Here is a 27,118-nt window from a genome sequence, read left to right as displayed (position 1 = left end):
TGGGGTATGTTCACCACCCTTTGTAGTTTCTTGCAGTCTTGGTTAGAGCAGCTGCCGTACCAAGCTGTGATACCAGAAAGGATGCTTTTCATGGTGCATCTGTAAAAATTGGTGGAAGTTGTCACAGACATGCTGAATTTCCTTAGCAGCCTGAGAAAACAGATGCATTGGTGGGTTTTCTTAATTATAGCGTCAGCGTGGAGGGACCAGGACAGGTTGTTTGTCCTTCCACAAACGCTGGACTTCCCTGACTGGAGAACTTAACATGGAGGAAAGAAATGCGGGAAAACAGGTAAACTTTCATTTCCATGAAACTTGACCTTCCTACTTTATTATCCAACCTTTCACTCCTCCTAAGGACAAAATATCTCAGACTCATTCAAAAATAGAATCACAGAATGACACAGCTTGGAAGGAAACCATTCAACCTTCCGTGCCTGTGTTGGCTCTTTGGTACAGCTATCCAATTCATCCCATTGTTTCCTCATGTGTCCCCTTCCAAAATTCCAACCTTTGATACTTTATTTATATTTTATTAGTGTCACAAGTAGGCTTACATTAGCACTGCAATGAAATTACTGTGAAAATCTTCGAGTTGCCACACTCCAGCGTCTGTTCGGGTACACTGAGGGACAATTTAGCACAGCCAAAGCACCTAACCAGCACATCTTTCGGATTGTGGGAGGAAACCAGAGCACACGGAGGAAACCCACACAGACACAGGGAAAAAGTGCAGGCTCTGCGCTGACCCAAGCTAGGAATCGAACCTGGTTCCCTGGCGCTGTGAGGTAGCAGTGCTAGCCACTGCACACTGTGCCCCCCCAACATTTGCCACATTAGCCAGGGGCTGGAAGCACAGTACAACAGCTTGGCTGGCTGTAGATGAGCCTGTACTTAATGTGGAGTGATGGTGATCTGTCCATTCGGTAAATGAAATGGATGAGAGGTGACCTGATAGAGGTGTATAAGATGCTGAGAGGTAGTGATCAGGTGGATTCTCAGAGGCTTTTTCCCAGGGCTGAAATGGCTGCCACCAGAGAACAGAGGTTTAGGGTGCTGGGGAGCAGATACAGAGGAGATGTCAGGGATAAGTTTTTCACTCAGAGGGTGGTGGGTGTGTGGAATCGGCTGCTGTCGGTGGTGGTGGAGGCAGATTCGATAGGGTCTTTTAAGAGATTTCTGGATGAGTACATGGAACTGAATAGGATTGAGGGTTACAGGTAAGCCGAGTAGGTAGAGATATGATCGGCGCAACTTGTGGGCCGAAGGGCCTGTTTGTGCTGCAGTTTTTCTATGTTCTATGTTCTAAATGAGGTTAACTGTGTTGTCTTAGCGATGTTCACCCTGCCGCACTGTTAAACACCTCAACTTTCCATCAAAGCATTTAACATCAAAATCAACAAGAAGGGAGTTTCCATTTGCCAATTTTCATTTGGTTACTTACCATGTTGTTGCAAGCAGTGCATTGTGGAATGGGGGACCCATTATCAACCATTGTATAGCCAGCATCGCAGACACAGTGGAGTCCTGGGAGTGAAAGGCAGGCAGAGTATTAAATCAGTTGACACGCCACATGGTGATCAAAAATAAGAACATAAGAAATAGGAGCAGGAGTAGGCCATCTAGCCCTTCGAGCCTGCCCCGCCATTCAATAAGGTCATGGCTGATCTGAAGTGGATCAGTTCCACTTACCCGCCTGCTCCCCATAACCCTTAATCCCCTTATCGATCAGAAATCTATCTACCCGTGACTTAAACATATTCAATGAGGTAGCCTCCATTCCTTCCGGCTCTTGGGATTCTTAGATCATTCACATTTCCAACCGTTTTTTTTTAACGTCAGTTTTTATGCCAGTGAGAAACCCTGTGCCCCAAAGCCCGCATGCCCCTTGTGCTGTCAGCCCTGGATCCAACGCCACCAAGGAGAGGTCACACCTATCGTCGTGGTGACGGTGACTGAGTGCACACGTCAGGCTATTGATCTGATGGGAATGTGTTCATTCAAAGCGTGCAGAAGAACTTCCACTTCATCACTTTTTTTTATTTTTAGAATACGGTGCGCTCGTGCGTCGCTGATGAAGTCACGGTTCATCTAAGTTCAGTTTATCATGTCTTAACACGGTTGGCCCAACTGATGGAGCCAATGATAACATGCCTGAAGCTAAAGAACTCAGAACAACTCTGCTGTTTTGACTGCAAATTGATTCCCTTTGGTCAACAATCGGTTTAGCAAACACGGGGCGGGGGGGGTGGAAGAAACAAGTGAATTCCTTTCACAACAACTGCAAGCTTCCAAAAGCTGTCCTTTGGTCCGACCTGCTTTCTGATTCACTGACACAGCAGCTGGACAGTGCGGCGATATCGCACAGTAAGAAATGTTTAAATGTCATAGAATTCCCTACAGTGCAGAAGGAGGCCATTCGGCCCATTGAATCCGCACCGACCACAATCCCACCCAGGCTCTCTCCCTGTAACCCTGCATGTTTACTCCTCTGACACGGAGGGGCAATTTTAGCATAGCCAATCAGCCTAACCCACGCATCTTTGGACTGCGGGAGGAAACCGGAGCACCCGGAGAAAACCCGTCTGCTCCCCATATCCCTTAATTCCCTTATCAATCAGAAATCTATCTACCCGTGACTTAAACATATTCAACGAGGTAGCCTCCACCATTTCAACGGGCAGAGAATTCCAGAGGTTCACCAACCTTTGAGTGAAGAAGTTCCTCCTCAACTCTGTTCTAAACATCCCCCCCCACCTATTTTGAAGCTGTGCCCTCCAGTTCTGGTTTCCTTTCTAAGCGGGAGGAATCTCTCCACCTCTACCCTATCCACCCCCTTCATTATCTTGTAAGTCTCTAGGAGATCCGCCCCCCCCAGCCTTCTAAACTCCAACGAGTACAGACCCAGTCTATTCAATCTCTCCTCATAAGCTAACCCCTCATCTCCGATATCAACCTTCTCTGCACTCCCTCCAAGGCCAATATATCCTTTCGCAAATAAGGGGACCAAAACTGCACACAGTATTTGAGAGGTTTTGTTGCAAAAAGGGTTATTATATCATAGAAATATAACAGAAATTGAAGTATAGGCACGGTGGCACAGTAGTCAGCACTGTTGCCTCATAACACCAGGGATCCAGGTTTAATTCTGGCCTCGGGTGGTTGTCTGTGCGGAATCTGCACGTTCTCCCCCTGAGAGAAGAAAATGATAAAAAATATATACTTTTTAATGCCCGTTGATCTTTCTCCAGGGTTGCACACCCTAACGTCCTGGAGATTGACCTCCAATTCCTCAAAACTCCAGGCCAATCTCGGCAACCAGTTTGTTTTGCTTTTGCATTCGCCTTCACTCTTTCTATCTGAATGTGGCCAATTGGCAGAAACGGAGGAAGCCCTCGCTGTTATTTTCCACCCCAATTCCAAGAGCTTCAAGTTCGACAGTTGCATCCAGGGCATCTCATCATTTTAATTTTATTTTGCCCCTGTGTGAGACACTTCATCAAATGAAAGAATACCTTACAGATTTCCCTGTGGTTAATCAGTGAAATTTTTGAAACGGAAGCTGACCTCCTTACTTGTTCTTTTTAGTTTGCTTATGTTACACAAGATAATTCACGTGTTACATTTCTAATTTCTGTTATAGCATCATGGAATCCCTAGTGCAGAAGAGGCCATTCAGTCCATCAAATCTGTACCAACTCTCTGACAGAGTATCTTACCCAGGCCTGTCCCCACAGCCCCACACACATTTATCATGGCCAACCCTTCTAACCTACACACCTTGGAATACTGAGGAGCAACTTAGTATGGCCAATCAACCTAACCTGCACATCTTTGTGGCAGCACGGTGGCACAGTGGTTAGCACTGCTGCTTCACAGCTCCAGTTTCCTGGGTTCAATTCCCGCTCGGGTCACTGTCTGTGTCGAATTTGCAAGTTCTCCTTGTGTCTGCGTGGGTTTCCTCCAGGTACTCCAGTTTTCTCCCACAGTCCAAAGATGTGTGGGTTAGGGTTGATTGGCCATGCTAAGAAATTGTCCCTTAGTATCCAGGTTAGAGGGATTAGTGGGTATAATGTGTAGGGATATGAGGGTAGCTCCTGGGTGGGATTGTGTTCAGTGCAGACTCAATGGGCCGAAGGGCCTCTTTCTGCACTGTAGGGTCCTACGGTTCTATCTTTGGACTATAGGAGGAAACCAGAGCACCTGGAAGAAATCCAGGAAGACACGGGGAGAACATGCAAACTCCATACAGACCGTGACCCGAGGCTGGAAGTGAACCCGGATTTATGATGCTCACCACTGTGCCGCCACCAGGTCACCGTGCCGACAGTTCAATTTCTATTATATTTCTACGATATCATAACCCTTCTTGCAACAAAACTTGTTAATGTAGTATTGTTATTTTGGGGCTTTTAATTCACCATGGTGTTCTCAGGTTTTTGCTATTGGAGTGCTTTTAAGGCAGAGATAGATAGGTTCTTGATAAATAAGGGGACCCAGCTTTACGGGCAGAAGGCAGGAGAATCATATCAGCCATGATTGAATAATGAAGCGGATGAGATGGGCCGAATGGCCTAATTCTGCTCCTCTATCTTATGGTCTATGGTATTAAGGAGCACTGCTGGAAGAAAGCCCTCAGAATTAATTTTCCCAATAGCTTGTATTGTCACAATAACTTGTATTGACATAACGCCTTTAATCTAATAAATCATCCCAAGGTGTTTCACAGGGTTCAAGGTTAGGCTTTGCGCAGAAACCTTTATTACTGTCGTTTTAGTTCGTGGCTATGTCAGGTGTCCCTCTGTGCAATCATCCTTATCTTCAGACAGCAGTGAATTAAACAGCTCACTAAATAGAATCTGTTCTGCCAATGAGATGTGTTAAATGGTGTATGGATAAAGAAACAGAGGCAATGATTGTAACACAGCAGAGTGGTTATAGGTTTGATTATTCCTCTCAGACGCCAAAAATGATAACCATCAGATCTGCCCCTCATGCAAAAAGGTCTGCACAATCTCTAAAGGCAAGCCTTTTCCAAGCTGGCTTTGTGACGCTCATTCTGAGCACGCACTCTGTTCATTAAAACAACTGCAGATTTTTTTTTCTCTGTGTACAAACACATGGCATGTTGACGTCAGCCTCAATGCCCCAGTTCACCAGCCTCTGACGGCACTGGGTAAGCACAGCACTGCTGATGCCCTCAGCTATCTCTTGCGTTTCTTGGTAGATCAGTGCTGTTCCACAATTTATCCAACTTATTGAGTGCCGTCAGAGGCAGGTGAACTCAGGCAGGTGAACTCACTCAAGGGTTTTACTCCCCCCTAGAACTGGGAGGAGGGGGAGGCAGGGCGGAGGTCTAAGTTACGACCGTCCGGTTTGCATTTCTAAACAGCCAAGGAGCATTATTGTCAAGTGGCCAAAGAGGTCTTTTTAGTCATGGAATCGTTTCCCTCAGAAATCCATTTGCAGTTACACAGTGCAACCAACCAAAGTGCCCTCACAGCAACTGTTTCCAAATCCTAAAGGCCCAATTCTGTCCACTTCTGTATTTTCCTTAAAGGCCAGTGGGACTAACAGGATTAGGTTAGGAACATTAGGTGCTGTGCTAATTTAAATGGGCCAGAAGCAGATTAAATGAACAGAAATGTCCTGTTCGATGCAATGTGTTGACTAGTAACAGAGGAACTTGAGTGTATATGAGCATAAATCATTGAAGGCCACAGGCCAGTTTCAGAGAGCATACAGTATCCCAGGCTTTACAGGGGCATGGAGTACAAGCAGATGCTTCCTCCTGTGGGGCAGTCTAGGACAAGAGGTCGTAGTCTTAGGATAAGGGGTAGCAAATTTAAAACAGAGTTGAGGAGAAACTGCTTCTCCCAAAGGATTGTGAATCTGTGGAATTCGCTATCCCAAAGTCCGGTGGATGCTGGGAGAGTGAGTAAATATAGGGAGGAGTTAGAGAGATTTTTAATTGGCAATGGGTTGAAGGGTTTTGAGGAAAAAGCAGGAAAATGGGGATGAGGAGTATATCGTTGGAGTTTAGAAGGATGAGGGGGGATCTTATAGAGACGTATAAGATAATGAAAGGGATGGATAGGGTAGAGGTAGAGAGATTCTTCCTGCTCAGAAAGGACAGCAGGACTAGAGGTCACAGCCTCAAGATAAGGGGGGGCAGTTTAGAACGGAGTTGAGGAGGAACTTCTTTGCTCAAAGGGTGGCGAATCTTTGGAATTCTCTGCCCATTGAAGTGGTAGAGGCTACCTTGCTAAATATATTTAAGTCACGGGTAGATAGGTTTTTGATAGATAAGGGAATTAAGAGTTATGGGGAGAAAGCGGGAAAGTGGAACTGATCCACTTCAGATCAGCCATGATCTTACTGAAAGGCAGGGCAGGCTCGAAGGGCTAGATGGCCTACTCCTGCTCCTATTTCTTATGTTCTTACCCAGAATCGAATGGCAGAGCGGACTTGACGGGCTGAATGGCTTAATTCTGCTCCTATGTCTTATTAATAAGAGCAAGGAGATCATTTTCAACTAAGAGAAGATGATGAATGGGATGGATAGGATAGAGGTGGAGAGACTCTTCCCGCTCAAAAAAGACAGTAGGACTAGGGGGCACAGCCTCAAGATAAAGGGGAGGCGGTTTAGAACGGAGTTGAGGAGGAACTTCTTCACTCAAAGGGTGGTGAATCTCTGGAATTCTCTGCCCGTTGAAGTGGTGGAGGCTGCCTCGCTAAATATTTTTAAGAAGCGGGTTGATGGGTTCTTGATAAGAGAGGGGATTAAGGGTTATGGGGAGAGGGCGGGAAAGTGGAACTGAGCCACAACAGATCAGCCATGATCTTATTGAATGGCGGGGCAGGCTCGAAGGGCTAGATGGCCTACTCCTGTTCCTATTTCTTATGTTCTTATGTTCTTAACTAGTTTGGCCTGCTTTATCCAGTTGTGGGCGCCGCACTTTAGGAATGTGAAGGCGTTGGAGAGGGTGCAGGAAAGATTCATGACAATGATTCTGGGAATGAGGAACTTCAATTATGAAGATAGATTGGTGAAGTCAGAACTATTTTCCTTGGATAGAAGAAGATGGAGGGGGGATTTGATAGAGCTATTCAGATCCATGAGGGGTCTGGACAGAGTAGATAGGTAGAAACTGTTCTCACTCAACAAAAGACCAAGAATGGGAGGACACAGATTTAAAGTAATCGGCAAAAGAAGTGAAAGCAACGAGAAGGACTTTTTTTGTGCAGCAAGTTGTAGAGTCTAGAATGTGTTGCCTGAGAGTGTGGTGGATGTAGGTTCAATCAATACGTTCAAAGGGGAATTAGACTGTTAGCTGAAAGGGGATTCAGAAAGCGGAAAGGGAATGTGCAGGGTTACAGGGGGAAGGTGGGGGAATGGTCCTAAATGAATTGCTCATTCAGAGATGGGCTGAATGGTCTCCTTCCACTGTAACAATTCTGTGATAAAGATGGGAATCAAAAAATTTTACAACAAAGGAAGCATTTGGTCCATCACGCCGTTTATTAGATAGAATGGCTGCAGAAGGAGGCCATTTGGTCCATTGAACCTGCACCGACAACAATCCCACTCAAGCCCTTTTCCCCGTAACCCCACCCATTTACCCTGCTAATCCCCCTGACTCTAAGGTGCAATTTAGCATGGCCAATCCACCTAATCCGCACATCTTTGGAGATCTGATCCTGCTAAGTTCCATTTGCCTTCTCTTTGCTCAGGATCTTTAAAATGTTTTTTCAAATATTTACCCACTTTCCTTTTACAGGGTTCAATACATCCACCACTATCTGTGCCAGGACATTCCATGTTCTGCTAACCCTCAGCTAATAAAAAAAACTCTGAATCTTTCCCTTCAAACACTTAGTATTCGTGCCAGATTTACACCTCTATAAATTACCAGTTCAGTGACCAGTCAAGGTGGTTTTCATCCAATTTACCTGCAAAATTTACCTTCAGGAATTTTTAATATTGCCACTAAATCTCCTCCCAGCCTTCTATCTTCTAAAGACGATGGGTGGGATTTTCTGGCTGTGTTCATCCCAAAACTGTAGAATTCAGCACAAGGTCAATGGACCTTTGCATGGTCCACACCCCCACCCGCTACGATTCCCCTGGCAAGTGGGATGGGAAAATTCCACCTAATTTCTCCAGCCTTTCCTTACAATTAAACTCAATTCCAATGTTTAAAACAATAAATTCTTCCACCACAACAGTCTCACCAACGCCCACCAATGTCCCTAATTTCTCAGAAGACCAAAGAAATTTGGCATGTCGGCTACGACTCTCACCAACGTTTACAGATGCACCATAAGAAGCATTCTTTCTGGTTGTATCACAGCTTGGTATGGCTCCTGCTCTGCCCAAGACCACGAGAAACTACAAAAGATCATGAATGTAGCTCAATCTATCATGCAAACCAGCCTCCCATTCATTGACACTGTCTACACTTCCCGCTGCCTTGGCAAAGCAGTCAGCATAATTAAGGACCCCACGCACCCCGGACATTCTCTCGTCCACCTTCTTCCATTGGGAAAAAGATACAAAAGTCTGAGGTCACGTACCATTCGACTCAAGAACAGCTTCTTCCCTGCTGCCATCAACCTTTTGAATGGACCTACCTTACATTAAATTAATCTTTCTCTACACCCTAGCTATGACCCGTAACACTACATTCTGCACTCTCTCCTTTCCTTCTCTATGAACAGTACGATTTGTATAGCGCACAAAAAGCAATACTTTTCACTGTATACTAATACGTGTGACAATAATATATCAAATCAAAATCAATCCCTGATAGCCATTAGATTATAGGGTTCTTGATTTCATTAACATTTCAGGTTCTCTGTCTCGATACTGTAGGGGAGCCATTGGCCAGGCTGATTCCTGGGATAGCAGGATTGTCGGATGAGAAGAGATTGGGTCAACTAGGCCTGTATTCATTGATATTTACAAGAATAAGAGGGGATCTAATTTAAATGTATAAATTTCTGACAGGGCTGGTCAAACTGGATGCAGGGATGGAGTTCCTTTTGGCTGGAGTCACAGCCTCAGGATATGGGGTAGGCCATTGAGGACTGAGGTAAGGAGAAGCTTCCTCACCCATGAGGGTGGTGACCTGTGGCATTCTCTACCACAGAAGGGTGTAGAAGCCAAATCACGCAAAATATTTATGAAAGAATTTTGAGATTCTAGAAGTATCAATGGGTTTGGGAAAAGTATGGTGCAGAGATACAGGATCAGCCATGAACACGTCACTGATCATTAGGGGTGGCATTGTGCACAGTGGTTAGCACTGTGGCCTCACAGGGACCCAGGTTCAATTCCAGCCTTGGGTCACTGAGTGGAGTTTGTACATTCTCCCCATGTTTATGTGGGTTTCCTCCAGGTGCTCTGGCTTCCTTCCACAGTCCAAAGATATGCAGGTTAGTTCAAGTGGCCATCTTAAATTGCTCTTTAGTGTCCAAAGATTTGTAGATCAGCAGGGTAAATGTGCGAGGTTATCGGGATAGGGCCTGGGTAAGATGCTTTTTTGGAGAGTCGGTACAGACCCGAATGGCCTCCTTCTGCACTGTAAGGATGATGGAGCTGGCTTGAAGGGCCAAATGGCCTACTCCTGCTCCTATTTTCTATGTTTCTAGTGCAAGCGATAAGAGTGATAGTGAAGCCAATTAATTTATACCTCTATTATGTTTTTAAATGAAACGATTGGGCCAGAGAAGCAGGGGTAACAGTCAGGTATCTCAATACAAATCACACCTGACTATTGTAGAAAAGATTTGAACCACACAGCTGTGCAAGTCTTTGACACACAAGGATTTGGTCAAGAATTTGCTGCCAGGTTACACAGGAATGTCTCTAAATCAGTCCAAAGCAGCACAAACCAAGCCAGATCAACTCGTTGCAGGTCCCCATTCACCCACTTTACTGTAGCCATATGCCAAGGAACTTCTGGAAGAATCTCACTTCCTTTCAACACTTTTAACTTGTGTTAAACTAAGAGGCTGGTATGAGTAAGGCATATTAAACAAGAGACGGCCTAGATTCCCTATCAACCAGAAGTGCAAATTGTGCATGTACAACAAAACCAACAATGTACGTTTGTGTAACTAACGCCTTTAAGATAGTGAAAGAATCCATAGCATTATCAGGCAGAATGTAACACTGGGGCCGCACACAGAGACAATACAACAGATCTCCAAAATCCTGCTCAAAGTAATGTGTTCGGGGCAGTGTTCACGTACATGTACAAAATGCAGCAGCCAAGCTGTGCACAGCAAGATTCCACAAAGAGCAATATGATAACAGATGATTTGTTACTGTATGACAGGGGATAACTCGCTTGCCTTCCTTCACAATGCCATCAGCTGTTTTACATCTACCCCAACCCACAGTAGATGGGGCCTCAGTTTAATTAATGCTGCATTGGAGTATCATATAATCCCCATGGTGCTGAAGGAGGCCATTCAGCCCATTGAGTCTGCACCAACCCTTTGTGAGAGCCCTATCCTTGTAACCCCATGCATTTACCCCATTAATTCCCCCTAATCTACACATCTTGAGACATTAAGGGGCAATTTAGCATGGCCAAAACACCTAACCCACATGATCCTTTAACAGAAATGGGGAGGAATTCCTTCAGCCAGAGAGTGGTGAATCTGTGGAACTCTTTGTCGCAGAAGGTTGTATGGAGGCCAAGTTATTGGGTGTCTTTAAGACAGTGATAGACAGGCTCTTGGTTAACAAGGGGATCAAGGGGAAAAGCAAAAAATCAGCCACGATTGAATGGCGGAGCAGACCCGATGGGCCGAGTGGCCTAATTCTGCTCCTATGTCTTATGGTCTTTAGAGGAAACCCATGCAGATACAGGGAGAACGTGCAAACTCCACACAAACTGTCACCAGAGGCCATAATTTGAACCCAGGTCCCTGGCATGTGGGGCAGCAGTGCTAACCACTGTGCCACCGCGCTACCCTATCAGTCTGAATTTGGGGGCTTATTAGCTGGAGTGGAACCTGAAGCCACAACCAGAGGAGTCTGAGCTAACATGCCAGATACTTCAACTCCATCACCCATTAATCTTCTACATTTAAGTGAATGTAAGAGCCTCATTGCTGAATTATGCTACATTGAGCGCATTCATTCCTTATCCTTTGTTCCATTTTGGATGCAGCATTTTCTGAGCTGAAATGGGTATTTCAGCAGTAAATCCCACATGCCGGGAATGTCAGGGAAGAGGCAGAGTTGCCTCGGCCCTGTTGGTTTCGAGCAGCGAGTCAGAGCCTTGTAGCCTCGCAGTGAAGGGGGCGCAGGGAGAGAACAGTAGCACAGTGCTGGCTCTTACCGTCGGCGCTCGCTTTGAGATCCTCGCCGCACGGGGAGCACCGCAGGCGGGAGGCATCGTAGAACTGGGAGCTGGTGCAGGACTGCGGCTGGACGAAGGAGAGAGAGGTGTCGGAGAGCTGAGCCAGGCACAGCCTGCTGAGCAGAGTGGACACAAGCACAGAGGCAGAAAGCACAGCCACCATCTCCCTTACTGCCGAGTTTAAACCTGCACCGTTTTGTGTGTATAATCCGTGACTATGGTTTCCAGACGCAGTGTCAAATTACACACTCAAATAATCCCTTTCCCCAGACACTGCTTTGTGAGGACTGCACTCACACACAGTCCTCCTTCTTTATCCTTTCCCCTTGCCCATCTTGGAGTCACAATTTTTCCCAAACTGTACTTAATCTTCAATGAACAGAAACTATTGAATGTTTTTATTTTAAAAAAACTCTGCTGCTGAAAGCAATTGTTTTAAGTTTATTTATTAGCAAGACAAGATATTAACACTGCAATGCAGTCACTGCGGAAATCCCCCAGTCGCCACACTCCAGCGCCAGCTCGGGTACACTGAGGGAGAATTTTAGCACGGCTATTGCTAATAAACTAAGTGGTGTGTAAAGACAAAATTTGCATTTTATTTACTCTAAGGGTGGCACAGTGGTTAGCACTGCTGTCAAACAGCACTAGGGACCTGGGTTTAATTCACGGCTTGGGTCACTGCCTGTGTGAAGTTTGCATGTTCTCTCTGTATCTGCGAGGGTTTCCTCCGGATGCCCTGGTTTCCTCCCACAATCCAAAAGATGTGCAGATTAGGTACATTGGCCCTGCCAAATCCTGTCCTATTTTTAGTGTGTACAAAGAGTCACCCAGACTCGAAACGTTGGCTCTACACAGGGGCTGTCAGACCTGCTGAGATTTTCCAGCATTTTCTGTTTTTGTTTCAGATTCCAGCATTTGCAGTAATTTGCATTTATATTAATAACTAGTTGACCTGATTTAGTGATATTAATTAAGGGAAAAATATTGGCCAAGACACAAGGGAGAACTTCCCTGCTATTGCTCCAGGCCCTTACAAGTACCCAGCAGCACAATCAGGGAGACATTGACCATGTTGACTTCTTCTTTATCCTTTCCCCTTGCCCATCTTGGAGTTACAATTTTTCCCAAACTGTACTTTATCTTCAATGAACAGAAACTATTGAATGTTTTTATCTCAAAAAAAACTCTGCTGCTGAAAGCTATTGTTTTAAGTTTATTTATTAGTGTCACAAGTTGGCTTACATTAACACTGCAATGAAGTCACTGTGAAAATCCCCCAGTTGCCACACTCCAGTGCCTGCTCAGGTACACTGAAGGAGAATTTTAGCACGGTCTGTGGCTCTCCCCGCTAATTTCAAATGCTTTTAGCTTGGATGCTTCGACTGTCCCTTTAAATGCTGCAGTACCATGTGTGGGGTTATCACAGTCACTGGCGCAAAGTGGACCTGAAATCCTCAAGTACAAAGAACAAAGAAAACTACAGCACAGGAACAGGCGCTTCAGCCCACCAACCATGCTGCCTGACTGAACTAAAACCCCCTACCCTTCCGGGCTCCACATCCCTCCATATCCCTCTTTCAGATCCACAATGGACATCCATCAGTTTCTAATATCATCATTAACAGCCCCTTTGTCTCATTTCCGTGACATCTTTGTCGATCCCCCTTAATTCCGACCTAACACTAATTCTCCATTCTGCCCCAAGCCTGCCTCCTCCCCCGACTTTAAGTATATAATTCATTACATTTTATTCCTTTTTAGATCTCTAGAAGGGTCCTGTGGATTTGAAACGTGAACTCTGTTTCTGTCGTCACAGATGCTGTGGAGATGCTGGCGTTGGACTGGGGTAATACTCCACAGATGCTGCCAGACCTGCTGATTTTATCCATCCTTTTCTGTTTTTACGTCAGATTCCCAGCGCCCGTGATATTTTGCTTTTATTTGACAGAAACAGGCCATTTGACCCAACAGCTGTATATTGGTGTTTATGCTCCATTCACGAACCCCATCAGTGGTATAGTGTTTAGCACTGCTGCCTCACAGTGCTAGGAACCTGCGTTCGATTCCCAGCTTGGTTGACTGTCTGTGTAGAGTTTGCATGTTCTCCCTGTGTCTGCATTGGTTTCCTCCGACAATCCAAAAAACGTGCTGGTTAGGTGCATTGGCCATGCTAAATTCTCCCTCGGTGTAGCCAAACAGTGTGTGGCAACTAGGGGATTTTCCACAGTAATTTCATTGCAGCGTTACTGTGAGCCTATACAGAAACTGGAAGCAGGGGAAAAAAAAGGGTGGCATGGACAAGTTGGGCCGAAGGGCCTGTTTCCCTAATGTAAACTTCTATGAGTAGGCCCTTTTAGCCTGCTCTGCCATTCATTTTGATCATGGCTGATTATCGAGTTAAATATTCTGACATCCCCCCCCTTCCCCCTTATATCCCTTGGTCCCTTTAGCCCCAAGAACTATATCTAATTTCTTCTTGAAATCAGACAATGTTTTGTAGTACTTGTGACGCTAATAAATAAACTTTAAACTTTGTGGCAGTAAATTCCACAGGTTCCTTTATCTTAACCTGGGAATACACAAGCATTACGATTATGTGGGTCACTTTGATACCTTGGAGTCCAGTAAACTTCATCTATAATTTAAATGCATGTTCCTATTCATTTCCATACACCTGTAGGTACAGATGTTAATGAAATTCAAGTAGGGCAAATGAGTGAACAAGAAACATGAGCAGAAATAGGATTCATTTGCCTGGGCTTCAAACCTTCATTGAGAGGTTCCTGATGTTGTTCTCAATCTGTGGTATGAATGCGTCCCATGCTAAACAACGTAATATAAAAACTGTGAGACACTAAAGCTAATTTATTAATCACAAGTAAGGCTTACATTAACACTGCAATGAAGTTACTGTGAAATTCCCCTATTCCCCTCTATTCACTTCTATTCCCCTTGTCACACTCTGGCACTTGTTCGGGTCAATGCACCTAATCAGCACATCTTTCAGGCTGTAGGAGGAAACCAGACCACCTGGAGGAAACCCACATAGACGTGAGGAGAATGTGCAAACTCCACACAGACAGTGCCCCAAGCCAGAATCAAACCTGGGTCCCTGGCACTGTGAGGTACCAGTGCTAACCACTGTGCCACCGTGCCACGCCCAATATTGTATCACAATGGAAAACACTTCTAAAGGCATCAGTAATCCTCAGATAATTCACCCAAGTAGCATCAGAATACCCCCTTCTCTTCCTGTTCGTGTTGATCATTGCTAATGCTGAAAATGCCAACAGGGTGACTGATTTCTCAACCCCTACATGAGCAGCAAGGTGGCACAATGGTCAGCACGGCTGCCGCAGAGTGCCAGGAACCCGGGTTCAATCCCGGCCTTGGATGATTCTCTGTGTGGAGCCTGCAAATTCTCCCCATGTCTGCGTGGGGTTTCCTCCAGGCGCTCCAGTTTCCTCCCACAGTCCGAAAGATGTGCAGATTAGATGGATTGGCCATGCCAAATGCTCAGGATTATGGGGAGAGGGCGGACCTGAGTGGGATAGTCTGTTGGAAGGGTGATGCAGACTCGATGGGCCGAATGACCTTTTTCTGCACTGTAGGGATTTGATGACTGTGTAGTGACGTCAGTCGTTTTTTTTGCTCTATGTCTAAATCAGATTGGTCAAGAGGCTGGTTTGGAACTCATCTGTTTAGAAAGCACTGATAGTCTGCCTTGCCCACCGCCTGCAGATGATTAAAACAACCCCGCTCGCTGTGTTTTTATTTCCAAAATCAATTCCCTTAAATGAGGCCAGCAAAATGGGCGAACAAATCTTCCTGGTCACATCGTGGCTGACAGGAAATTAATGGAGTGTGAACGAACGTGCTCAGGAGGGTGTGTTGCGGCACTGCAGATGCTGGAAGAAAACAATCCCTTTGCGGTGAACAGCCTGATTGCAAATCACCCTGACAAAATAATCAGAGGAAGGGCAATTGCGTTGCTTTGTGAGGGAATTTAGGTTTCCCAAGAACACAGAGCGCTGTGAATATTATAAATTTAAGGCAGCAGCAGTGTATCTAAAATATAATTATCTGAAAAACCAGTTAATGCAAGATGTGTGTTCCAATAGTAATCCGGGCAGCATATTAAAGGAAGAGCTCACGATATCCAATAAGATTATCTTACCAATTTTCAAGCAGAAGAGGGAAAATATATCCATCTCTCAGGGTCAAACAGAGAGACGGGGAGAACAGTTACAATGAGCACTGGTGAATCTGGCAGGCACGGTGGCACAGTGGTTAGCACTGCTGCCTCACAGCACCAGGGCCCCAGGTTCGATCCCCGGCTTGGGTCGCTGTCTGTGTGGAGTCTGCATGTTCTCCCCATGTCTGCGTGGGTTTCCTTCTGGTGCTCCCACAGTCTGAAAGATGTGCTGATTAGGCGCATTGGCCGCGCTAAATTCTCCCTCAGTGTACCCAAACAGGCGCTGGAGTGTGGTGACTAGGGAATTTTCACAGTAACTTCATTGCAGTGTTAATGTGAGCCTACTTGTGACACCAGTAAATAAAGTTATTGCCTAATCGTCACATAGCATTAGATGCTTGTGGTGTTCGTTGCCTTTAAGGGTGATCAGTCGAGAGAGTTACAAGACCTGGGTAACCAATTAGAGGCTAGGGTGAGGGAAGATGTGGGATTCTGTATCAGTTCAATCCTGAAAGCTGATGGCAGCCATGAGGCTGTAAGCCTCTGTATTATAGTTATATGTAAATAAATGCTGCAGTTGTTATTGACCTAACTGGTGAAAGGAATTATTACATTGACAATGAGGATAAAAGAAAATAAAAAGCAGTCCCAAGATTGTGAGTTTAAAGTCACATTGAGGTTCAGTTCAAGTTGAGGATCAGAAGAATTTTTGCAGGAAAGCCCTTATTCGGACGGATTGACCCATCCAATGCCTCTGTGGAGGACTGGACACAATACATTGAATATTTGGGCTACTATTTTCAGGCCAATAGAATGGGGAAGGAGGAGAAAAGGAAGGCAATCCTTCTGAGTGAGTGTAGGATCCAGGCCTACAATGTAATACGCAGCCTCACATCCCCAAACACGCCCCGACTCCAGGTCGTTCGCTGAGATAGTTGAATTGGTGGCACAGTGCTTAGCTCTGCTGCCTCACAGCAACAGAGACCCAGGTTCAAATCCTGACTTGGGTCACTGTCTGTGTGGAATTTGCACACATTCTCTGCATGGGTTTCCTCCGGGTGCTCCGGTTTCCTCTCACAATCCAAAGATGTGCAGGTTAGGTGGATTGGCCATGCTTAATTATCCCTTAGTGTCAGGGGGACCAACTAGGGTAAATGCATGGATTATGGGGATGGGGCCTGGGTGAGATTGTGGTTGGTGCAGACTCAATGGGCTGAATAGCTTCCTTCTGCACTGTAAGATTCTATGATTCTAAATAAATTACCACCGAAAACCATTGGTAATATTGCAGAAATTTAAATTCAACTCAATCAAGAGAGCCCCTGAGGAAAAATATGTTATCAAGTTAAGACAGATCTCAGAGCACTGCGACTTTGGAGCCACTCTCAGTGATATGCTCCAGGACCATTTAGTCTGCAAGGTAAATAATGAGGCCACCCAAAGGAAGCTATTAGCAGAGGCAGATATAAATTTGAAGAAGGCACTGGAGAAAGTGATGGCAATGGAGTGCTGAGGAGGGTGCAAAGTGGCACTGTTCACCAGTTAGGGCAGGAAGCTGCAGCCTGCAGTGGAAACCAACACTGATGTCATTTTAAAATGGGAAGAAAATTCATTCAGAAAAAAAGCGAGAAGGTTTACATCAATCACGTGGGTTTGAATAGATTGTTGCCCTTGACAGGGTAATCATTCCCCTGAAGCCTGAGGTATAAAAACTGAAGGTTTATTTCTGCCACTGGAAAGGTCACTCAAGGCACCGATGTAAAAGTAATTGAAGTCTACCCAGTAAGAGAGTTAGTAATACATCGCAGATACATAATGTGGAAGAGTCCAGTACTAAAGGTTCACTCATTGTTCATAGTGAAAGCAGGCAAGGTAGCCCCTGGCACTGTGAGGCTTTTAGTAAATGGTAAACCCTTAGAGATGAAAGTTGATACAAAAGCTTCTGTCATGGTGATAGAAGAACACACATTTTGGTATTTACAAGATGAAGTCCAGCCATTGAGTTTGAGGGGTACTGCCATAAAACTAACAACTTACAGAAAAGAAGCCATCAAGATAAAGGACACTACCACAATCAGGGTAGACTATTGGCAGCAATCCACACAGCTCCCACTAATTAAAGTGCCAGGCCAAGGACTCAATCTATTGAGCCTGTGATTGGCTCATGGTAATCAAATTAAACTGGGTGGAGATCTTCCAAGTATGGGAATGAAAATTGTCTGAGTTAATGAAGTATCATGGAATCCCTACATGCAGAAGGAGGCCATTCAGTCCATCTAGCCTGCACCGACAACAATCCCACCCAGGCCCTAACCCTGTAACCCCACTAATCCCCCCGACACTAAGGAGCAATTTAGCATGGCCGATCTAATCCGCACATCTTTGGACTGTGGGAGGAAACCGGAGCACCCAGAGGAAACCTGTGCAGACATGAGGAGAATGTGCAGACAGTGACCCGAGCCAGGAATCGAACCCGGGTAGTTGGCACCATGAGGCAGCAGTGCTGACCACTGTGCCACCGTGCAGCTCCAGAAGTATGAGAATGTTTCTTGTGACTGGCTGGGTAAACTAAAGGGTCTCCAGATGAACATTTATGTCGAACCAGAGGCAATCCCTCATTGCTTTAGAGCAAGTTCAGTACCGTAACGCCTTGTGGGAAAAGCTGGCCATAGAACTGAAGAGATTGGAAGTACTGGGTATTGTCCAGCCAGCTCAATATGCGGCGTGAGCAGCAATAATTGTTGATCTTGCCAGCAACACTCACATCCCAAGAAGGAATAGAAAAAAGCTGTGCTGAAAGTGCTGTGGGAGCCATTGTTTGTACATGGCAAAGTTACAGGGTCAGAATAGGATCAAGAAAACACCAGGGAGTTGTGTTGCTTGAGAGCTGGCATTGAAGGGAGGGCTTTGGACCTTAGAACCTGACACGGGGTGATGGGCTTCACACAAATCAAGCCAACATTAATATCCTCACAGGGATTGTATACAGAGCAGTGAGGGGAAATTTCAATTTGTCGTGGCAACAGGATTAATCCCCCAATAATTACTTTCGCTGCCTTGATATCAAGAGCTGTCACTCTCACCTCACCTCTGGAGTTGAGCTGTCCTGTGCATGTTTGAACCAAGGCAGTAATGAAGTCAGGCACCTAGCAGAACCCAAACTGAGCACTGGCCAGGTTATTGCTGAGTGAGTGCCGTTTGCAAACACTGTTGATGACCCCTTCTATCACTTCACAAATGATTGACAGCAGACCAATGGAGCTGTAATCGGCATATTGTCTATGTCCTGTTTTTTGTGTACAGGACATAGCTTGGCAATTTTCCACTTCAGCGGATAGATTTTTTTTCTTTATTCCAATTCAATCCAATCAAATCAAATCCAATTCAGAGTCTCAACAAGTCGGGACATTCCCGATCCAAGCTGACAAGACAGGGCTCTCTCACCTCCTGTCTTGGGCTTGACCTACATGATCCAAGCTGATTGGAGTAGGTGTAGCTCCTCCTCCAAGGCTTGATCTCATTTGCACCTTAGCCAAAAGGCCTGCATGCCATTTGAAAAAATTGCTTCAAATGAAGCTAAAATGTAACGTAATGACTTCAATCAAACACAGCATGCCAATACTACACTTGATCTTAGCCAAAAGGCCGAGAAGCTTTAGCGGATAGATGCTGGTGTTGTAGCTGTACTGGAACAGCTTGGCTAAGGCTGCAGCAAGTTCCGAAGCACTAATCTTCCCATCTGGCTCATACATTAAAGTGTCCTGTACACAAAAATCATGACAAACACAATACACTGCACCATCAGTCTACTCTTGGTCATCAGTAAAGTGTTGGAAGGAATCAAGCAGCACTTACTTTGCAGTATCCAAAGCCTTCAGCCATTGCTTGACATCATGCACAGTGAATCAACTTGGTTGAAGACTGATATCTGTGATATTGGAGATCTCTAGAGATACGGCCACATCAGATCGTATTGACTGGCAGAGCAGGTTCGGGGGCCAAATGACTTACGCCTGCTCCTATCTCTGATGTTCTTATCTTTTTAAATGCACGCTTTTATAAGTTTTTTTTATTTTGGGATTGCGTTTTAGTTTGGGGTAAAATGGGGGAATGTTACCCCTTTGGAATTCTGCTGACAACAAGCTTGGCTGGCTTGGGAGTTATGGGGAGATCCAGGTTGTTTTACAGGAAAGACATTCACAGGTTTAAACAATGACCAGAGAGGCTGTGCTGATGGTAGACAGTCCGTTACTCTCCAAGTTCCAAGGAGGTGTTAGGAATTTTACGCTTTCAAACACTTATACTTTAGTCTGCCTATTTAATTCCAAGATAGAATGGAGTTGTCGGGTTTAGAGGATAACTAAGTGACGTTTCTATCTGGATATGTGATTTATATTGCCATGGAGGTGGACTTTGAGAACATTCTGTGGTAGGTTTTCCCAAAATTATAATTGAAACTCACAGAGTCAATCTGCAAGAATTCAAGTGAGAGACAGCCGAGAGATAGAGGCAGCATAGTTCACCATGCAGAATGTGGGTGGGAGTTTGTGCTCAGAATGAAGAGGCTGATTTCATGAGGGTTTAAATGAGGTTGGATGATTCACCTACCTTTGACTAGAGAGAAGAATCTCCAATTTGTCCCTCACCATAAAAGTCAGTTCTGGGGTTTGGAGTTACCTGGCTGAGAAGGGAAAATAAGGGAAACAAGTCCTTGGGAATTTGGATCCATTTTGGAGTGTTCCGGGAGAAGAGTGTTTATCTCAAGGACAGAGTAAAGCATAATTGTGAAGAGAAATTTTCAGTCATTGCAAAAGGCAAATGGGGGATTTTTTCCTGTAGTTTAGATACCTTACCTACTGAAATAGTGTTTAGACAAAATAACATGAAAGCAAATTTCTGGGGATGCTGGAATCTGAAACAAAAGCAGAAAATGTTGGAAAATTTCAGCAGGTCTGACAACATCCGTGGAGAGAGAACAGGGCTAAAGGGTGGAATTTTCCCATCCTGCCTGCCACGGGAACCGTAGGGAGAAGACGTTGACTGCGAGTGAGATTTTCTGGTCTTGAGGCAAGCACAGTCGGAAAATCCTGCCCAATGTTTCAAGCCTGGATGAACCTTCATCAAAGCGTTGAGTCAATGTTGCTTTTAGTTTATGTGTTATTGTATAAACATCTTAAAACTTGAAATCCTGTTGTGTGATCCTTTCATTCACTGGAAGCAGGATTTTATTTTTCATTATTGTCTCTACGGGGATTGTATGGGTCTTACCCAGTTGCTTGCTGACTAATGGTACCATCCTATCTTTCTCTAAAGTGCTGAATGGCCTGCCTCATATTTGGAGCAGTTAATTTTTTTTTTAACATGGAGATGGTATAATTTGTGTGTGAGCATTGTTATTTACATTTGTGTCTGTGCTTACACTGGAAGCAGAACATACAGAGATGTGTAATCGACAGAGACTGTGTAATAAGAAGATGTACATCGATGTATTCACAATCCCTCCGGAGACTGAGCTATAAATATGGACCCACAGAAAGAGGACAGGCACTTAGGGTAATGGAATAAACCATCAAACAAGGCTGACTGTGACTCAAGAGCCTGGACATACAAATCAGCTGTAGCAACAATAAATCTCTTGTTCGCTGATATTTATGTAACACACAAAGTGGGATGTTTTGTCCGATTATTTATTTATCATTTGGATGCTTAAGTAAAAGCTTTTCATTGTTTTGAGACCCTTACGTGTATCATCACAGATGCACAATGGAATCTCACACGATAGGATCCTGTCTGTTTCTGCTGGGCATCTGCTATTACTGATTTTACTTTGCCAGAGTTGCATGCTTGACATTAACACAAAACTGCACGTTTGGTATACAGTGTTCGTGCTGGCAGTGGTTAGCACTGCTGCCTCACAGCGCCAGGCACCCCAGGTTCAATTCCGGCCTCAGGTCACTGTCTATGCAGAGTCTGCACGTTCTCCCTCTGTCTCCGTGGGTTTCCTCCAGGTGCTCCGGTTTTCTCCCACAGCCCAAGGATGTGCAGGTTAGGTGGATTGGCCATGCTAAATTGCCCCTCATTGTCCAAAGGTGTGTATGTTAGTTGAATCAGCCAAGATAAATGTGAGAGAGATAGGGTGGGTGAGTGGGCCTGGGTAAGATAGTCTGTGCAGACTTGATGGGTCGAATGGCCTCCTTCTGCACTGTGGATACTCTGTTTCCTCTTCCTGGAGAGAGGTAGTGCAAGTTTAAGTGACTGTCTTGATGGTGCCTCTGTTCTGCCAACAAGTACCAACTCCAGTTTCCTGATGAACATACGAAAAAGGAGCAGGAATAGGCCATTCAGCCCCTCGAGCCTGCTCTGTCATTTAATAAGACCATGGCTGATCCGACAGTAACCTCAGATCTGCATCCCGCCTACTCCTGATAACCTATCACCCCCTTGCTGACCAAGAATATATCCACCTCTGTCTTAAAAATATTCAAAGGGTGGAATTTTCCTGTCCCACCGCCGCGGGAATCGTAGCGGGTGGGACACGGACCACGCAAAGGTACATTGACCTCGGGCGAGATCTTCCAGCTTTGGAGCGAACTTGGTTGGAAAACCCCATCCAAAGGCTCCACAGCCTTTTCAGGAAGAGAGTTCCAAAGATTCACGACCCTCTGAGCGAAAATATTTCACCTCATCCTTATTTTCAATGGGCGACCCCTGATTTAGTGAGCCCTAGTTCTAGATTCTCCCACAAGGGGAAACATCCTCTCCACAAGGACCTCGTATGTTTCAATCAAGTTACCTCTTACGCTTCCAAACTCCACTGTATACAAGCCTAACCTGTCTGACCTTTCTTTATGAAACAATCTGCCCATTCCAAGTATTAGTCTGGTAAACCTTCTCTGAGCTGCTTCCAATGCACTTATATTCTTCCTTATATAACATGGCAGGTGTACTCCAAAGATGTTACAAATGAAGCATAACCTCCCTACTTTTGTTTTCAATTTCCCTCACAATAAATGATATTGTTCCATTAGCTTTCCTAATTATTTGCTGCACCTGCGCACTTTTGTGATTCATGAACTAAGACACCCAGGTCCCTCTGCATCTCAGAACTCTACAATCTCCCACCATTTAGACAATACGTCTCTTTTTCACTCTTCCTGCCAAACTGGACAATTTCATATTTTTCCACATTACACTTCATTTACCAGATTTTTTCCCACTCACTTTATTTATCTATATCCTTTTTGTAGTCTCCTTACATCCTCTTCACAATTTATTTTCCTACCTATCTTTGTGTCATCAGTAAATTTACTGACTGTTCCTTCAATCCCTTAATCCAAGTCATTTATATAAACTGTAAACAGTTGAGGTGCCAGTATTGCTCCCTTGCCACTCGTTACATTTTGCCAGCCTGAAAAAAGACCCATTTGCGCCTACTCTCTGCTTCCTGTTAGCACCCCCACTACCTTTATCCCCACAACTACCCCACTATCATCCCCCTAACCATCACATCGACTGTCTCAACTCTAGTCCTCCTACAACAATCCATCTTACCTCAACCCCTTGGTTACCACACCCCTACCACATCACCCCTCTTACTGCACTCTCCACCATTAATCCTCCATGATCAAGTCCTATCCCCTAACCGTTCCAGTTATTCATGTGTTCTCTGTCTTCAGTTTTTTTTAATAGTGCTTTTTCCTATTGACTTGTGTTATTATCATATCAGCCATTCAATATGTTCTATTTAATCGCTTCACAGCTTGTTCTCTCTGTGAATATGTGTCATTCCTGTGAGGTTAGTACTGCTGCCTCACAGCACCAGGGACTCGGGTTCAATTCTAGCCTCAGGTCACTGTCTATACAGAGTCTGCATGTTCTTCCCGTGTCTGTGTGGGTTTCCTTCGGGTGCTCTGGTTTCCTCCCAGACTCCAAAGAGGTGTGGGTTAGGTGGATTAACCATGGTAAAAGTGTTGGGTTATGGGGATAGGATGGGGGGGAGAACCCAATGGGCCAAATGGCCTCCTCTGCACTGGAGGAGTTCTATGATAAAATACAGCCTGTGCCACCCATCCCTCTAACTGGTGTCCTAGCCCCTATGAACCAGGTTGTTATGCCTTGTCAGCATACTGCAGCTTGCTGGATCATGTTGTGACTGTCTTGTCGTCAGCAGTTGGAAGAACTCACACTGTTTCGAATCATGGCGAAAGATTGTTAACTATGTCAATAAGAAGCAGGCATTCCATGTAGTAAGCATTTTTACAACAGTTGCAAACACTACCCACCCCCTGCCTCCCACAGCACCTAAAAACAACACGTATGTATTTTTCCTGTGATAACCTTCAGCGCTAATCTGACCCTTGGAACCTGAATTCTTCTGGATATCACATGGTTCACCATTATCATGAACTCTGCTGACTGGTGGGTGATTATAGGCAGTCACATCGAAGCCTGCGACTGAAGCTGCCGTGCTGTCTAAGGGACCAAGACAAAATTGTCTCCTTTCCTTTGAAAGGCCTTCGCAGCCTCCACCTTCTGTAGCAGAGTTTACAGACATCCCTCCCAAATCTGTATGCTGCTGTCCATTCGCTGATCTCTTGTGGGTGGCACCGTGGTTAGCACTGCTGCTTCGTAGCGCCAGGGACCCGGGTTTTGATTCCCGGCTTGGGCCACTGTCTGTGTGCACATTCTCCCCATGTCTGCGTGGGTTTCCTCCAGGTGCTTCGGTTTCCTCCCACATTCTGCAGGATGTGCTGGTTAGGTGTATTGACCTGAACAGGCATCAGACTGTGGCGACTTGGGGAATTTCATACTAACTTCATTACAGTGTTAATGCAAGCCTTGCTTGTGACTAATAAATAAACTTTAACTTTTCTATGTGTGTTTCACAGAGATGTAGAAAAATCCAAGACCTCTCCCTGTGCTAAAAGCTCTGTGGAGATGTAACTCATCACAAGCCCTGACTTTTATTTGCTGCCTCTGTAAAAACACTGTGGGAATTCTTATTATATTAAAGATTTAAGCATTGTCAGCTGTAGCTGGCAATCAAGCAGAATACATTTTTAAAAATCCCTTCAGTAACGATCGCTACGATTTTATTATTTGAATGAATGAATTTTATAACATTGAATTAATGTGTTGGAAGGCCTCAGCAGTCTATTGGAAATCTGGGTGTTGGGAGCCGATGGTACCTGCCCGATGAGTTAATATTTCAGGTTCAGTCTTCATTAGAGTTGGACAAAAATGACAGAGGAGCAGGTTTCTTCTTCTGTTCTGTGTCCAAAGGCAGCCCAACTCACTGCGCCAAGACTTCCACTGCAGCTAGAGCAAGGAGACATGTCCCAAATCCAAGCCAGCAGGAATGGGGATCGAACCCCATACTTTTATTTTCCTCCCCAAAAAATTTAGAGAAGTACCATTACAAAACAGTGGACCAGCTTGCACCAGGGACCCGGGTTCGATTCCCGGCTTGGGTCACTGTGCAGAGTTTGCACGTTCTCCCCGGGTTTCCTCCGAGTGCCCCGGTTTCCTCGCTCAGTCCAAAGCTGTGCTGGTGAGGTGTATTGGCCTGATAAATTCTCCCTCAGTGTACTCGAACAGGCGCCAGAGTGTGGCAACTAGGGGATCTTCGCTGTAGCTTCATTGTAGTGTTAATGTAAGCCTACTTGTGACACTAATAAATCAACTTTAAACTCTAAACTTGAAAGTTAAAGAAACTTGTCTCCATGTAGCTTGCTCTATTCTTGTCTTTTTATAGGTAATACTCTTAATACTTACATAATACATTCCCTGTCAGATATCCAGTCTGAGTGCAAAACATTTCAAATGACGTTGGCTCATCCACACCAATCATCCAGCCAATGAGTCTAAGTTGCTGTGGCAACGTACATCTTTAATACTGCAGGTGCTGGAATCTGAAACAAAAACAGAAAATGCTGGAAAATCTCAGCAGGTCTGGTAGCATCTGCAGAGAGAGAATAGAGCCAATCAGCTCAATAAACCTAATATCAACAAGAACTTGCATCTGTATAGCACTTTTACCATCATAAAACACCTCTGGGCACATCACAGGAGCATTATCAGACAATCCTTGGCACCAAGCCACATAAAGAGCTAGGGCAGTTTACCAAACATTTTAAGAACATAAGAATTAGGAGCAGGATTAGGCCATCTGGCCTCTCGAGCCTGCTCCGCCATTCAGTAAGACCATGGCTGATCTTTTTGTGGACTCAGCTCCACTTACCCGCCTGCTCACCATAACCCTTAATTCCTTTGCTGTTCAAAAATGTGTCTAACCTTGCCTTAAAAACACTCAATGAGGTAGCTTCAACTGCTTCACTAGGCAGGGAATTCCACAGATTCACAACCTTTCGGGTTAGGAAGGACACTTAAGGAGTGTCTTAACGGAGAAAAGAATGGTCGAGAAGCTTAGAGGTTTCGGAGGGGAATTCCAGAGCTTAGGGCCTAGGCGACTGAAGGAACTGCCACCAATGATGGAGCGCTCCCAACCAGAAGATCAGAGGTCTCAGTTTCATAATGTTAAAGGCGCAATATAAGTTGCTACTGTTTGGATCATGGGGCTAGAAGACTGAAATAGGGAGGGATGAGGCCCAGTTCAGGACTGGAAAAGAAGGATGATAATTATAAAATCTAGAGCAGTTAGACAAGGAGTCAATGTATGTCAACAAACAAAGGGGGGTGATGGATGAGCAGAACACAATTAGAACAGTCTTGTCAATGTACCACAGTATATTCTGCCTGAAATAAAACCTCCTCAAGGTTCCTTCTCTGCAACAGCTAAATCTTTATGACATAGTCCACGTTTGGAGTACTGAGTACAATTCTGGTCACCCTGCTGTAGTTTGACACTGGAAAGGGTGCAAAAAAAGATTGACAAGGATGTTACTAGGACTGGAAGCTTGGATTATAAGGAGAGGCTGGATAGTCTGGGACTTTTGTTCCCTGGAATGTAGGAGGATGAGGGATGACCTTATAGAGGTTCATAAAATCTTGGATTATAAGGAGAGGCTGGATAGGCTGGGACTTTTGTTCCCTGGAGTGCAGGAGGATGAGGGATGACCTTATAGAGGGGCATAGATAAGGTGAATAGCCAAAGTATTTGCCCCAGGCTAGGGGAGTCCAAAATCAGAGGGCAAAGGTTTAAGTTGACAGGGGAAAGATTTAAAAAGGAACTGAGGGGCAACTTTTTCATACGAATAATTTCATAATAGGTAGTGCCTATTTGGAATATGCTGCCAGAAGAGGTGGTAGGGGTGGTAAAATTACAACATTTAGAAGACATTTGGACAGGTACACGGATAGGAAAGATTTAGAGGGATATGAGCCAAACAGAGAAAAATGGGACTAGTTGAGTATAGGAAGCATGGTCGGCATGGATGGGTTGGGCCGAAGGGCCAGTTTCCATGTTGTATATCTCTAAGACTCTGTGCAGCTGCACCACAGATAACATTTGAAACTGAGCAAGGGAAAATGCCAAATTTATTCCTGAGACATACCAATTATTTCCTACCCCTTCTGATATACT

At 44.9% G+C, this 27,118-nt stretch overlaps 1 protein-coding gene and 1 non-coding gene across 2 annotated transcripts in view; both read right to left on the bottom strand.

Moving 5' to 3' along the window:
* LOC145342508 (meckelin-like) overlaps positions 1–11,558 on the bottom strand; it is a 92,248-nt gene extending 80,690 nt beyond the window's left edge. Inside the window, exons 1-2 of the mRNA XM_080188070.1 lie at positions 11,358–11,558; positions 1,445–1,527 (exon numbers count right to left, since the gene is read on the bottom strand). Of these exons, the coding sequence (XP_080044196.1) occupies positions 1,445–1,527; positions 11,358–11,541 (267 nt within the window). The 5' untranslated portion in view covers positions 11,542–11,558. The remainder of the gene's footprint in view (positions 1–1,444; positions 1,528–11,357) is intronic.
* A 7,483-nt stretch (positions 11,559–19,041) lies between these two features.
* LOC145342808 (U2 spliceosomal RNA) lies at positions 19,042–19,233 on the bottom strand. The gene has a single exon (XR_013886651.1). It is a non-coding gene; the product is annotated as a U2 spliceosomal RNA (small nuclear RNA).
* Between the last annotated feature and the right edge of the window lie 7,885 nt (positions 19,234–27,118).

This window comes from Carcharhinus amblyrhynchos, chromosome 4 (genome assembly GCF_965287045.1).
Source record: "Carcharhinus amblyrhynchos chromosome 4, sCarAmb.v2.hapA, whole genome shotgun sequence".
In the NCBI taxonomy this organism is placed as follows: Eukaryota; Metazoa; Chordata; class Chondrichthyes; order Carcharhiniformes; family Carcharhinidae; genus Carcharhinus; species Carcharhinus amblyrhynchos.
This window is presented reverse-complemented; position numbering and strand designations above follow the sequence as displayed.